The following is a 14,918-nucleotide window of genomic DNA, read 5'->3' as shown; positions in this document are numbered from 1 at the left end:
AAACATAATAATAAAAGTGGACTAATTTCACACCTTCGCTGAGTAAATAGCGTGATGAACAAAATGGTGGAAGCACCTAAAAATGCTTAAAGGAGAAGTTTAGCCAAAGCTATTTGTCTATACTTCTGTAGGTCACAGGAGTGCAGTTTGTTTTGCACTCCTGTGACCCATGTTCAGCTGACAGCGGCAGATGGACACAATTACCAGGTAGGTGGATGAGACAGTGCGATCTTGGTGCAAATTGATTTGGAACCTGGCTGTATAGTGTCTACTATACCCTCAGTACTACTATCAAATGAGGCATCTTATGGATTTATAGTATGTAAATTCCAAGGTTGCTACACAAACACCAAACTATTAACTCTTTTATTCACCATCTACTCCTATCAAGACTTGTCTAGAGATATACAGTCTTTTTTGAGCTTTGGACAACCAATTTGGATACCTGGGATGGTTGTTCCTCCCTCCATTATTGCAATAACCTTAATACACATTGAGGAGCTGATCCCCTGTGTCCGCCCACCAGACATAACTGGCATGTGTGATGTTCCACCATGCTATATTAGAATAAGATACCCCATAAGTTGGTCCTGAGGAAGCTACAAATCAGCGAAACACATCGACCAGCAGATGAGAATATACACATTTCTACCTATAAGTTACAGTATATAATTCACAAGCAAGAGGTGTTTGTATTGTGGTCCCAACTGGGACATATGTATCCTATGAGAAATGGTGACATTGTTTTTTTTTTTTTTTAACAGAAAAGTTTTATTAGTGGACAAGGCATTAATACAACTTGACCATACAGTAATGAGGCATATGAGATATTGAGATAGCATAAGTAAATACATACAATGGTATATTGCTTGGTAACTTTATTGACATCAGATACCACCCTCCTCTAAAAATATTGACTTGGAAGTATGTTCCAATCGCCTGTTGGCATTTAGGAGAGCTCCGATTGTGTGGGCTAAATTCGGGCCAACCTTTGAGGGTTGTAATAGGCCCTCTGTATGAATTTTAATTGGATGAACCTGTCCTTAGAAGAAATCACAGTTGATATATATTGTTGTAATGCTAGGTCCCATTCTTCCTTTGACAAGGAGGGGATAGCTGCCTTCCAGGAGTGAAATAAGGGAGGTTCCCCATCTGAGTCTCTGTACATGAGGCAGAGATATAGAGATGACAGGACAACAGGATAATGCCTAAGCTCAGACATCATTAGTGGTTCCAACTTTTCATCTGTGATCCAATACCTAGAAAGTCTCCATAATCCCGAGCCAGCCACCGAGTCAGTGCTGAGATTCACTAGGACTGGAGCATTATCTGAGATGCCACACTGTAAGATAGAGACTGCAGCCACTCTGGGTAATAAGGAATCACTGACATAGATCAAGTCTATGCGAGACAACGTTGCATGCATAGCAGAGTGGCATGTATATTGTCTACTATATGAATGTTTCCACCTCCACGTGTCATGCAGGCCATATAGCTCCGCCCAGCGAGACAGGGCAGAGTCTGTCATCAGGCCAGTGCTCAATTTGGCAGCACTGGGATTGGGGGTCATATTGAAGTCCCCGGCCATAATTATATTGATAGTAGGATATTTAGCCACAATGGGCTTGAGTTTATGTAAAACTGCTAGGCTTGCCAGCGTTGGCACATATAGGCCAACTATGACCACATCTATCTGATCACATAGGGCATGCATAACCACATATTGACCATCTGGATCTAGGCGGAGATCCATCAGCATGAAGGGAAGCGTTTTATAACCCAAGAGACCCCACAAAATGTGAGGAGAAGGTTGAGTGATGATAAAGGTTTTTAAAGGGAGAGCACCCTGGACCCAGTGAGATGAGTCCCCCTCCCTCTCCTGTACCTTTTGTATTGAACTGTACTGTAATTGTGTTGTCCCCCCTATACATTGTAAAGCGCTGAGTAAACTGTTGGCTATATAAATCATGTATAATAATAATGAGTCTCCTACAAAATACAAATGTGTGGGAGGTATCTTTTAAAGAAGGAGAAAACTAGAGAGCATTTAAATTTAAAATTCAACACCCGCGCATTCCAGGAGAGTAATCTCCAAGGGACCATAGTAAAAGGGGCATAACAATGACACATCCTCCCCTGCCTGGATCACTGCCCAGACCCTGCAGTAAGAACAAATACATAGATACTCTATCCAGCATTCTCAGTATCCTACACATATACCTCCAAAGATGACATTGAAAAAACAACCAACCCCCCCGCCCCCCAAACCTGGGCGTGTCTAACATCCCAAACTGAACATGACTATTAGTCTCTGTACCAACAGGGCACCTAGAGGGCACAGTAGAAGAGTCCCACACAAACTGGTCAGCAACTGTGCTAGGAAAACCTAATATAGGAAAAACAGATCAACCTCCCTGCGGGAAGGTATTCACCCAGGTAATACGGGGGCACAGTTTTAAGTGAGATTGGAAACCATAAAAGGAGGTACAGTCTGTTATCCAAACCTGGTTACAGAAACAGAACCATTTACGATTGTAGAGGACTCCAGCTCAGTGGTGGGGCTAGCTGATGCTTGTAACCGCAATACCAGGGTGAGTCCCAGTAATGGCATCCTGAAGCAGGAGTCCGCAGGTAGGCACGCAGGCAGTTCTAACAGGGCAATGGGAAAGTCCACTGCAAATCTAGCAGAGCCAAAGGACAAGCCATTACAGTGTTTAAGGAACAGTTACGTAACTCACCAATTGGAGAGGGACAGCGACGAAGGAGAGGCTGCTTGTTACCCATGGTGTCAGCACTGTGGAAGGGATTCCAGCCAGTTAGAAGCATCCTCAGATGTGAAGAAGCGATGGGACCATCCCGTACTCGCAGACAGGCAGGAAACAATATGCTATAGTTGAAGCCTTTCTGTCTCAGGGTGAGCTTCACTTGGTCGAAAGACTTGCGCTGCTTCTGCGTTTCCACTGAGAAATCTGGGAAAATCATAAGCCGGGATCCCTCAAAACGCAGGGCCCCAATCTTCCTGCTCTCCCGCAACACCAGATCTCTGTCTTTTAAATTCAAAAGCCTGAGAATACATGGCATTCATGCTGCCATTCTGTGGGCATGTTCTACAGCAAAGAATGGGGAGAATGCCACTTGTGGAAGCAGCTTACAGAGGATTGAAGGTTGCAGGGTTGGGGTCCTCCGATCCCTCCGGAAGCCCCAAGATGCTGAGATTGTTTCTCCGATTGCGGATTTCAGGGTCCTCGGCTCGATATTCAAGCGCCTTCACTTTAGTAGTAAGGGTATGGAGGGAGGTAGAGTCTGGGCAGTTTGTCAAGTTTTTAACATGAAACATTGTAACTAGCTCTTCCTTCTTAGATCAAAGGAATACACTTCTGTATGTAAAGAAAAAAATCCAGGCAGTCTGCCAAATTTTTAACAATGTAAAAATGCAGGAAGTTTAACCACTTAAAGTCTAAATCTTTTTCTAACACTTGTTTCTTAAGTTAAAATCAATATTTTTTGCTAGAAAATTACTTGGAACCCCCAAACATTATATATATTTTAGCAGAGACCCTAGGGAATAAAATGTCAATTGCTGCAATATTTTAAGTCACACTGTATTTGCCCAGCGGTGTTTCAAACGTAATTTTTTGGGAAAAGATACACTTCAATGAATAAAAAAAAACAAATGAAACAGTAAAGTTAGCCCATTTTTTTATTATGTGAAAAATTATGTTACACCATGAGAATCGTGACCTATCTTCTAAGCAAATAAATTGTGATTCTCATTTTAGCCAGAATCGTGCAGCTCTACTGCTTCCTCTGTCTGCGGCGCCATATTGGAAAGCTTGCGGGGCCCCGCTGTCCTGCCACGAGACTGTATATAGGATGGGGAGGCTTTCTGGTGCACTGCCGGTTTGCGCTTGCCAGCTCAGAAGACTGTAAGGAGCGTAAATGTCAGTCTATAAAGATTCGAGTCTGCAGAGAAACAGGATAAATACCAGGCAGGGTAACAGAGCTCTCACAATATGCCTCTGCACTGGTCGCCATCTTGGATACACCCCAATTGTGACATTTGTGTGTATTGATTTTAAAATAGTTTGTACACACAATGGCGTTATTTTAACAATGTTGTAAATAAAGACTGTAATTCTTTTTACATTTGTGGTTGTCTTATGTGGGTGCCATTGTCGTCCACACACCAGCAGGACTAGTTCCTTCATATTACATGGTAGTTCATAGTAATTTGGGTTAGAAAATAAACCCAAAACTTCTATGGTAAACCAGTATGTAGCAATGTAGTGCCTTCTTTAAACAGGTATGTCTCATGCAGGTACCTTCTGCAGGGTTCTACAGTGCTTTCCATTAGACAGGATGACAAATAGCTGTGTTATAATTGGACCCGGGTGAAGACTCTCATGTTCATTACTCATCTTGCAGTGTCTTAGTAACTTTATCACATTACACATACATTAGACTAGAGCAAAGGTGATTAGTGAATTAACGCCAAGTGATTGGTATCAACAGCATTTCCCAAGTGAATGTTAACATAGGTAATGTCTTCAAGTCAGCTTAACCCAGATTGTACTAAATGCTTACTTGCATTCCTCCTGTCAGATAATGTTGAACTGTCAGCTAAATGTTGGTGCTGGTTCGATAATGACCATGTCTAGTAAGGGAGAACAGCATAGAGCAGTGCAAGATTTGGCACCATAACCTCTAGCTGTAATGGGTTATGGAATACCCGATCAGAAGGTTCCAGTACAACAAGCACAATTAAAAACACAGCTCGGCTAGTGACAGTTCAGGATCAAGTGACATTACCGCAGTGTGCAGGGCCGGTGCTACCACAAGGCAGAGTAGGCAGCCGCCTAGGGCGCAGTACCCCCTAGGGTGCAACCGCTGCCTCTGTCCCCGTGAATCTCAAGGCAAGTGTGAGCTCGTCCCTGTCCCAGGAACACATCTGCATGCCTCCAATCCCCCAATATGTCCTGCTCAGTGCCCGGCTGTTCCTTCTCTTCACAGAGTAAAATCTCACAGCGCCGCTCCGGGACTCCTTTGCTCCAGCCTGTCCCTCTGGAGCGGCGCTGTGTGTCTGTGTGTGTGCAGTGGAGGGACAGGGCTAGGTGGAGATCGGAGCATCGTGAGGTGCAGCATCTGTTAGCTGACCTCCCGGCCGGTGGGGACACCATAGCAACACTGCCCGCCCAGTGCTGAAGAGAGCCCGGATGTGATGGTCGATGAAGGTAAGAAGAAGGAAGGATGCATCCTCCCTATCTACATCTAGCTGTGTGTGGGGGATGTTGGGATAAGTAGTGCAGGAAATAGAAATCAGGTAGGTGGGTCAGTGTGTCAGGTAGGTAGGTCAATGTGTGTGTCGGGTGGGTCAGTGTGTGTGTAATGGTCAGGTGGGTCACATATTGCAAAGGGGGTGGAGTCATGGGTGGAGCCAATGGGGCGGCAAAATGAGGTTTTCGCTTAGGGTGCCAAAAATTCTTGCACCAGCCCTGGCAGTGTGCACTGAACTCGTACTGCTTACTGATTTTTTTTTTAGGTAGATTCATGTAATTCTATTTTATCTGTGGTTTTATACAATCCATTATTAAACCTTATCATTCATTTTTAAATGATTACAAATGATTTTGTGAAAAGTCATGATTGCTAAAAGGTTGAGTACTTACGCTAGTTACTCACCATGCTGTGTTAGAGGAGATCAATGCGTTATAATGCAATACTCACAATTTATTGTTAGCATCAGAGGGTTTTTGTAGCTATTACCTTTTGTACCACCTCCCCCTCCATTTAGATTGTAAGCTCCATGAGTAGAGCCCTCCTATTCCTTCTGTATTGAACTGTATTGTAATTGTACTACCCCCCTTTACATTGTAAAGCACTGTGTAAACTGGCGTTATATAAATCCTGTATAATAATAATAATTAATAGCAGTTAAACATTATTGTAAAGCTAATCTTTCAAAAATCAGACATGTTTGGTGCATATTTGGTGGTCCATCCAAAAGTGAGCAAACTATGGATCAGAATGTACACCCTACTCCGTACCCTATTCCATGCTAATCTCAAGAAAAACCCATATGAAGCTCTCCTTTATAAACCCATCGACTCGGAACACCAACTGGCTGCACACCTTTTTACGGCCACCAAACTACTGATTGCTAGGGCCCGCAAATCCCCTATCCCTAGCTTTGAGGCAGTAAAAAAACATATGAATGACATCATGATCAATGAAAAGCTGACAGCTATTTTGGCAAACTCCCATGACAAATTCCTCTGAATTTGCCACCCATGGATTGATTAAGCCCAATCATCCAGATTTGACCATCTCCTCTTGCTGAATCAGCTTCTTAACCACCAAGACCCTTTGGGACCTTCTCACCTTTCTCTTATTTTCTTTATCTTCTTTCTTCTTCTCCCTTTCCTTTTCATATTTCCCTGTGTTTCTTCCTTTTTTGATTTGATAGTAGGGTATCTCCCTGCTTAGGTAAACTCCAATTGGCCAGGAGGGCCTAGACCCTTCTGCATCGGCGTTATCAGCATCATCTAAATGCTAGTGCTTTGACCTTGTGTGCTTATTTAACTGGTCTGCATAAGGCTGCCTTTTGTATTTGATGTATTTTTGTTTGATTCTAAGAACACTGTATGTTCTCAAGTGAGTCTTTTTGGCTATATTCCTAATGTTCGCTATAGCTAATGTATGCATTTCACATTGTGCACCTTATTTTGTCTTAATTGGCAAGTCAGTTCTGTATAATGTGATAACTGCCAAACCTCTTGTTAAAGAAAAAATATGACATGTTTTCAGGAACAGGTCTACTAAACCTAGAAATGTCCCTGAAAATCAAGGACAATTATAAGTAATTATGTAAAGGAAAAGTGTCTAATCACTGGTTGCTTTAGCAACTTAAATCTGTTAAATAGCTTCACCTTTGCTTCATCTAAAAGAAGAACAAAAAATGGACAAAAAATGTTTAACGTGGAAGAAAAGCCTAACTATACCCAGAGGCGGACTGACAACTCATTGGGCCCCCGGATAATAGGAGATTATGGGGCCCCCAGGCAATAGATTATGGAGCCACACAGTATACACACACACACACACATACAGTATACACACAGACACACAATATACACACAGTATATACACACAGAATACACATACACACGCTGAAAAGGTACTGGAGAGGCGGGGCAGATATAATCTTGGGATTTTTTTAAAAACACTGATTTTTACATACTGTCCCTGGTCTTATTGAGGCTGGCAACCCTGATGGGGCCCCTTAGGGGCATGGTGCCCTCGGGCAGTGCCTGAGTGCCCGAATGGTCAGTCCGCCCCTGACTATACCTATTCTTTAAAATGTTCCTCCCTCCCTCCCTCCCCTTCACCTACCTCTTCTGCCTAACCTTTATAAAAAATATCTGTGTATTTACCTATTTTCTACTCTGGTCCGGTCACATTATGTTGCAGCTCTGTGTAAAAGGAGCGCCTGGCACTCACTCCTCTCCCCTGCAGCAGTCACTCACTGACCATGGAATCACGTGACCAGATGGGAGCATATTAAAAATAGGTGTGTACACAGATCTCTTTATACAGGTTTGGCAGGATAGGTAGGAGAAGAGCGAGAGGCAACATTTAAAGAATTGTTATAGTTAAGATTCCAGTGGACCAAGTGCATATAGCAATGCACATCTGTTGGCAAGTTGTATTGGGGTGGCATTCAGAATCAATGCATGTAATGTGCTTTGGCAAATGTGGTAACACACATTACCGCAACTCCATAGTCTTAGCAGGCCCTTATGAAAACCCATACATCGCATATTTAGCATTTTACATTAGCTCTTTACAGAGACTAATGTAACCAGCCTTCTACTGCTGCACAGTCCCTCGGTATTTATGAAGCAATATTCAATTAAAATTACACGAAAGCTGTTTTTATAAAATGTGATGACCTCATGACATATGTGGATTAGAATTGCAGCCATGTATAGATTTTCCAGTATAGCCAGCAGTCATTTCTTCCTTGGACGGTGCTTATCTTTCTTCGGTAATGTGAGTAATAACACGCAATCGTCTCCCAAGTGAATTTATATTTCCTTTTAAAAATGCAAATAGATCAGTTTTAATGACGAGCACTACAGCTTTTGTCTGTATCTACATTTATAACACCATGGTAAATTGGATGCAGCGAGATGCTGAGTAGCACAGAATGTGTGATTAACATGCTGAAATCACTAACACTTGCTTATCATTTGTAACTTAGTGAATAATTTTTAAGGAGAAACAAACAAGACAAATCCTATTAATGTTCTGCTTTCTATGTTCAGAGAACTTAGACTATGTTCTAGCATTCTGATGTATACAGTGTTTGTAGATCTTGGCAATAGACATCAGTAGGACCTGTGGACATAGTCAGGATGTCTTCAAGCCAGTAAATCTCTTGAGCGTTGCATGGCACGCCATAGGCCTGTGTGGTGGGCTCTGCTGACTTAACACACTTGAAAGGATTGTTGGAAGGTCAGTGGCAAACTGCCTGTATACAGTAAGAGGGTATCCAAAGTTCAAATATGAATGCATTTGGACCCAAATGTGAGTAATATTGTGACCAAACAGATGACACCATCTTAGGGCAAGCAGTAGTAGGTCAACAGCACACCAATGCTTCATTCAGTAGAGCTTTGTTTTTACTCAGAGGATTTAATATGAGGTCACTTACCTGTCCAGGGATCCAGTAATGACTTCACCTGAGACTGAGATTTTTCAATTGGCTTCGGATGCAGGTGCTGGCATCTGAAGTAAGGGAAACCGGCAGTGATTTCCTACTGCACATGCACAAGCCGGGGTGCGCTTTGTGAGTGATCCCGCAGTCTTTTGGGACCAGTGATGTGTTCCAGAAAACTGCAGGGAAAGGAAGGGGGCCCAAAATTCTGTCTCAGTTCACCACGCTGCATCTGACTGTTAGTGGGAACGGGTACCTGTCAAAACCAGGTACCCACTCCCCCCAAAAAAGTTCCAAATGTGGCAGTGGGGGGGGGGGGGTTGATGCAAATGTGTGGTGAAGTTCCGCTTTAGGCAAGATGAATTACAAGGGTTCAGGGCTGTGCAGGAACCACGGATCCACTTGATTAAGCCTTCATGTGATTGATGGGATTGACTCCTGATTTGATCAGACATTCCTATGTCTATAGGCTTTTTAGTGTATAATTAGTGTATTTAGTGTATAATTCAATGTAGAGAAGGTTTATTTCATAAAAGGACAATTTTAAGGGACAAAAAGAGTTGCCCTTTTGCTACATGTCCAGCCACCCCCCGAATATTTATACCTGGATAAATATTTTTTATCCTCCACCCTGATCCAGCTCTAAGCAGGACTTCCAGCCTTTCATTAAAATAAAAAAAGGCCTGCTGTGGCCCCATTCTTTCTTTCCTGTGGAAGAACCGCTGTAAATTCATGGCTCTTCTCCCATATTAGAACCAGATGGAAAACTTGATAATATTCTAAACTACAACCTGCACCCAAGTGAACCTGTTCCATTATAGCAAAAAACTAAGTTTACACTATACAACTAATATTTCAGTGTGAGGGGATTTTCCAGTTCAACCGTATGAGTTTTAGACACGCGCATAATATATATTCAAACGTGACTGCGCACAGTAATTACTGCATGCACTTGCATATCTAAAAATGTCTTTCAGTGTGACCCATTTCACCAAGTTCCCAGCAGTCTGTTCCAGTTCTTCTTTCCTGTGTTCCAACCATAGCGTGCTCTTCTTTCTGATCTGAAAATCTGTTTTCTTTTTCCTAGGGAGACAAGTGACCATGAGCCTTTCTTGTATGTTGTGCTAATGACCAAGACGGTGGCAGATTGTTGAGTTGCATCAGAGCTGGGGTCGGTATGGGGACGGCGACTGAAGAACTGGTGGTGGCAGAGGATGATTCATCATTGAACCCTCTTTGCTTTGAGTGTGGTCAGCAGCACTGGACAAGGGAGAACCACCTGTACAATTATCTGAATGAAGTGGACGATGACCTGGTTTGCCACATTTGCCTTCAACCATTGCTGCAGCCGTTGGATACACCCTGCGGCCACACTTTCTGCTACAAGTGCCTCAGAAACTTCCTACAGGAGAAGGACTTCTGTCCACTGGACCGAAAGAGGCTGCACTTTAAACTGTGCAGGAAATCCAGCATCCTTGTGCACAAATTGCTGGACAAGCTGGTTGTCTCCTGTCCTTTTTCCAATGCATGCAAGGACACCATGCAGCGCTGTGATGTAGAGGCTCATCTCAAAAACAGGTGAGACATAGTAAGAGTGTACTAGCAGTCAGACCTAATGTATTACTACTGAAGGCAAAATAGGTCAATGCCACCTAATTTTGAAGCTTGCTTTGCACAGACACTGGCAAGGTGATTCTCATACCGGCATCATATATCTTTCAAGGACTACGGTAATGAGATCTCCTTCAGAATTCCCATATCTGCCAAATTGACATAGCCATGATAGTGCCTTATTGTGATAATGTCATTCTCCTCCGAGTGGATTTGCCATGATGTAGGAAAAATAAAAATTGAGGAATCCAGGTGAAAAAGAATGATATCTGTAATGTAGTCTTGTGGGATCCAGATGAGAACAAGCCATACCAATGATACGGTCATGTGGGAAGAGATAGGGACACAAGCTACAGCTGACACATCTTTCTAACGGAGTCTTGTAGACTGTAAAAAGTAGGCTTTACAAATAGATACATTGTATTTTTAAAACTTGTGTAAATGGAGAGAAATAAAAAAAACAAATAAAAAAAAAACAGCAGGTTCATTATGAATAACTTACCTGAGAACGAAGCCCCCTAAGCGGTCCTCCGTCTTCATGTCCGCCGCTGCCATGGATCCCGGAGTGACTTCCGGGTCTCGCTGCTCCGGCGCTGTGATTCGCAGGAGCAGCGATGACCTCACTCCCGCACGTGCGCATGGGAGCCGACACTCGTGGCATATCGCCGCGATCTGCGGCCTGCCCAGTACGCCTGCGCGCCGATGTCTACGGCACATGCGCCGTAGACAGAGGTGGCTGTCTTTTTGTAAATATCTCCTAAACCGTATAGGTTTAGGAGATATTTCTTGGACCTACAGGTAAGCCTTAACCTAGGTTTACCTGTAGGTCAAAGTGGTTTGTAAGGGTTTACAACCACTTTAAGCAAGTCATAGTAGAAAACCAGTTTTCACATCATTAGTATGCCGACTACTGAAACTGCCAGATCGAACATGTTGGATTTTTTTTTTTTTTAAACCAACAAATTTCGAATCATTGATAGGGTAATCATATGAAAAAATAAAAATCAAATGTGCATGAGCTAGAGTATGACCCAGAAGGAAAAGAACGTTTACTGTCAAAGTTCTTTCATACGTAATATTAAACATATATGAATAGCAGGCAACAAGAACAAGCTATGTGTCTGCATGCAGAGGGTAATACACAAAATGTGCTTGCATTATAGTTGAAAATGGGTTCAGGCCATATGTACTAATGCGCTACCAGCACCAGGAAACATCAAGTCTGCTAATGGAAGGCTAGTACATAAAGTGCCATAGTGTTTGGAAGCAGAGTGGAATACTCTGCTGTAAGAAAAAAATAATGTTTTTGTCTACGCGCTACGATTTAACCACTTGCTGACCGCCCTGTAGCAGTTTCACTGCTACAGGGTGGCAGCTGTGCACAGGATCATGTATATTTACGTGATTCGCACTTCTGCCTGTAGGGGGCGCACACGGGCCACCAGCGCGCCACTTCTGCTGTGATTATTCACAACAGAAGCTGATTTGCCAATGGCGGGCATGCGATGTCCACTGGCACCTAACGATCATCGGGCAGAGACTCAGAATGGAGCTCTGACTATGTTAACAAGGCAGTTCCATTCTGACAGGTGGTTAGGGATGGCATCTGTGTTCCTGCAAAGCAGGGACTCAAATCTATCTCTTTCTCTAGTAAAAGCAGCACACATACCAAACACAAACACTAGCTATGCACACACTTAGTCTTTTCATTGTCCTAGATGTTTAACCCCTTCCCAGCCAGTGTCATTAGTACAGTGACAGTGCATATTTTTATGACTGATCACTGTCTCAGTGTCACTGGTTCCCACAATCTGTCAAAAGTGTCAGTTAGTGTCCGATTGTCCACCGCAATATCGGAGTCCTGCTATAAGTCACTGATTGCCGCCATTACTAGTATAAAAAAAAATGAACAAAAATTCTAGTATACAGTATCTAACAAAAGTGAGTGCACCCTTGACATTTTTGTTAATATTTTATTATATCTTTTCATGTGACAACACTGAAGAAATGACACTTTGCTACATTGTAAAGTAGAGAGTGTACATTTTGTATAACAGTGTAAATTTACCGTCCCCTCAATCACTCAACACACAGCCATTAATGTCTAAACCGCTGGCAACAAAAGTGAGTACACCCCTAAGTGAAAATGTCCAAATTGGACCCAAAGTGTCAATATTTTGTGTGGCCACCATTATTTTCCAGCACTGCCTTAACCCTCTTGGGCATGGAGTTCACCAGAGCTTCACAGGTTGCCACTGGAGTCCTCTTCCACTCCTCCATGATGACATCACAAAGCTGGTGCATGTTAGAGACCTTGCGCTCCTCCACCTTCCCTTTTGAGGATACTCCACAGATGCTCAATAGGGTTTAGGTCTGGAGACATGCTTGGCCAGTCCATGACCTTTACCTTCAGCTTTATGATGATTGGCCAAATCATGCACCTGCTCTGCATGCTTTGGCCAATCACAGCACACTCCGCCGAGAGAGCCATAATTGGCCAAAGACAGGGTGCCTTTGGGCAATCATGGCTCAGGGGGACTAAGTCCACGCCCAACACTATATAAGGCTGCTTACATAGCGGCTGTGTATAGTGTGTGGAAGGAGATAGTTTGAGCTAGATTAGGCAAGCACGTTAGTGGCTGTGTATTTGATACTGATATATATATATATATATATTTTTCAAAATTGTCAGTCTATTTTGGTTTTTAGCTCAAAAAATAAAAAACGCAGTGGTGCTCAAATACCACCAAAAGAAAGCTTTATTTGTGGTAAAAAAAAAATGACATCGATTTTATTTGGGTACAGCATTGCATGACCGTGCAATTGTCAGCTAAAATAACTTAGTGCCGTATCGCAAAAAGTGGCCTGGTCATGAAGGGGGGTAAATCTTCTGGTTAGATAGACATAGGAAATATACAAAGTGAGTGTACAGCAGGAGTGTGGAAGGATGGATGGATGGATTAGGGGGATGGATGAGGATAAAATATATTACATCACTTCCGTAGAAGAAAATATGTTGTTTTAGCAGGGCAACTGCCGAAACAATGATGGCACAATCGTATGAAAAAACAGACATCTTCATTTTCCATTCAACAAAATGTTAGTGTTCTTATTCATCTATGGCATGCTTTCATTTCCTTCTTTGTCCGGGCTGATCAGTCCTTACAGTTATGTATACCTTAATTACATAGAGCCTGAATACAAATGGCGTCATTGTCAGATATATATATTAACTTGGGAGAGCTGTTTGGCATACCAGCAAAACACCTCCTGGCTAAATAATAATGAACATGGTTTGCATAGCATATGGCACATGTGTCAAACACAAGGTCCACAGGATGAATCTAGCCCACCAGTATGTTATTTGTATATTGAAATCATATCCTCTCTCAAAAGTCTCTTCTCCGAGGAGAATAAGTTTAGTGCTCGCAGTCTTTCCTCATAGCTGAGATCCTCCAGTCCCTTTATTAGCTTTGTTGCCCTTCTCTGGACTCTCTCCAGTTCCAGCACATCCTTCCTGAGGACTGGTGCCCAGAACTGGATGGCATACTCCAGGTGCAGCTGGACCAGAGTCTTGTAGAGCATGAGAATTATACTTTATCTCTGGAGTTAATCCCCTTTTTAACCTCCCTGGCATTAATCTTGAGTGATGTCTCCCCGCTAGGTCTGCATGCTGTGTCCTCTGCTCGATCTATCACAGTGACGAGCTTCATTCCCTGTGAGCGCTGCGACGCACAGGGATGGAGCCCAGCGTCAAATTCAAAAAGTGAAAAACGCACAATACATACAGTACACTCTAATCTTACAGATTACATTACTGTATTAAATTATTTCATCTCCCTTTTATCCCTAGTGCTTTGTCCAGTGCCCTACATGCAGTTTTATATTATATATACTGTTCTTCCTGCCTGGAAACTCGAGATTGTTCATAGCAACCAAAAAGTGTTCCTTTTACATCAAAACATGTTTTAGACCAGCTGGAAAACAGCAATTGTAAATTAGAATCACTTACAGAATTGAGCGATAGTGATTTGTGGGGAAATTCGTCATCAAACACTGAAAGTGACAACATAGACAATTCTGCAACTGAGCACATTTCAGTGTTTTTTGATTTGATTTCATTATTGAATACATTTTATTATTATTATATTATTATTTGTTATAATTATTTATAGTTATTTATTATATTGTAATTTATGATTTTGTGTTTCAAACTTTATCATACACGGTATGTCTACCTCTTGTTTGGACAGATTTAAGTGTGTTATTCCTAAGTATTACAGGCCTACAATATAAAACGCCAAATTTGCAAAACAATGTACCACTTTCAGCATAAAAAATCTGACATAATCATACTGCCAGGGAGGTAGAAGCATGCCAATATTCTGTTGGCTTTGCTTGCAGCAGCTTGGCATTACATGCCATTGCTGAGCCTGTCATTTACTAGGACCCCCGGGCCCTTTCCCATTCTAGATTCCCCCAGAGGTTCTCCCCCTAGCAAGTAAATTGCATTCATATTTTTAGCACCCAATTGCATTATTTTACTTTTTTCAACATTAAACCTTATTTGCCATGTGGATGCCCACCCCAT

At 42.5% G+C, this 14,918-nt stretch overlaps 1 protein-coding gene across 1 annotated transcript in view; it reads left to right on the top strand.

Moving 5' to 3' along the window:
- The window catches only part of LNX2 (ligand of numb-protein X 2), a 234,197-nt gene that overhangs the window by 123,498 nt on the left and 95,781 nt on the right, over window positions 1-14,918 (top strand). Inside the window, exon 2 of the mRNA XM_077484068.1 lies at window positions 9,804-10,294. Within this exon, the coding sequence (XP_077340194.1) occupies window positions 9,894-10,294 (401 nt within the window). The 5' untranslated portion in view covers window positions 9,804-9,893. The remainder of the gene's footprint in view (window positions 1-9,803; window positions 10,295-14,918) is intronic.

The sequence above is a fragment of the Lithobates pipiens genome, unplaced genomic scaffold, assembly GCF_037356315.1.
Source record: "Lithobates pipiens isolate NorthernLeopardFrog02 unplaced genomic scaffold, aLitPip1_a1.2 Scaffold_16, whole genome shotgun sequence".
NCBI classification, from domain to species: Eukaryota; Metazoa; Chordata; class Amphibia; order Anura; family Ranidae; genus Lithobates; species Lithobates pipiens.
The sequence above is the reverse complement of the archived record's forward strand: the minus strand, read 5'-3'. Positions and strand labels throughout refer to the sequence as shown.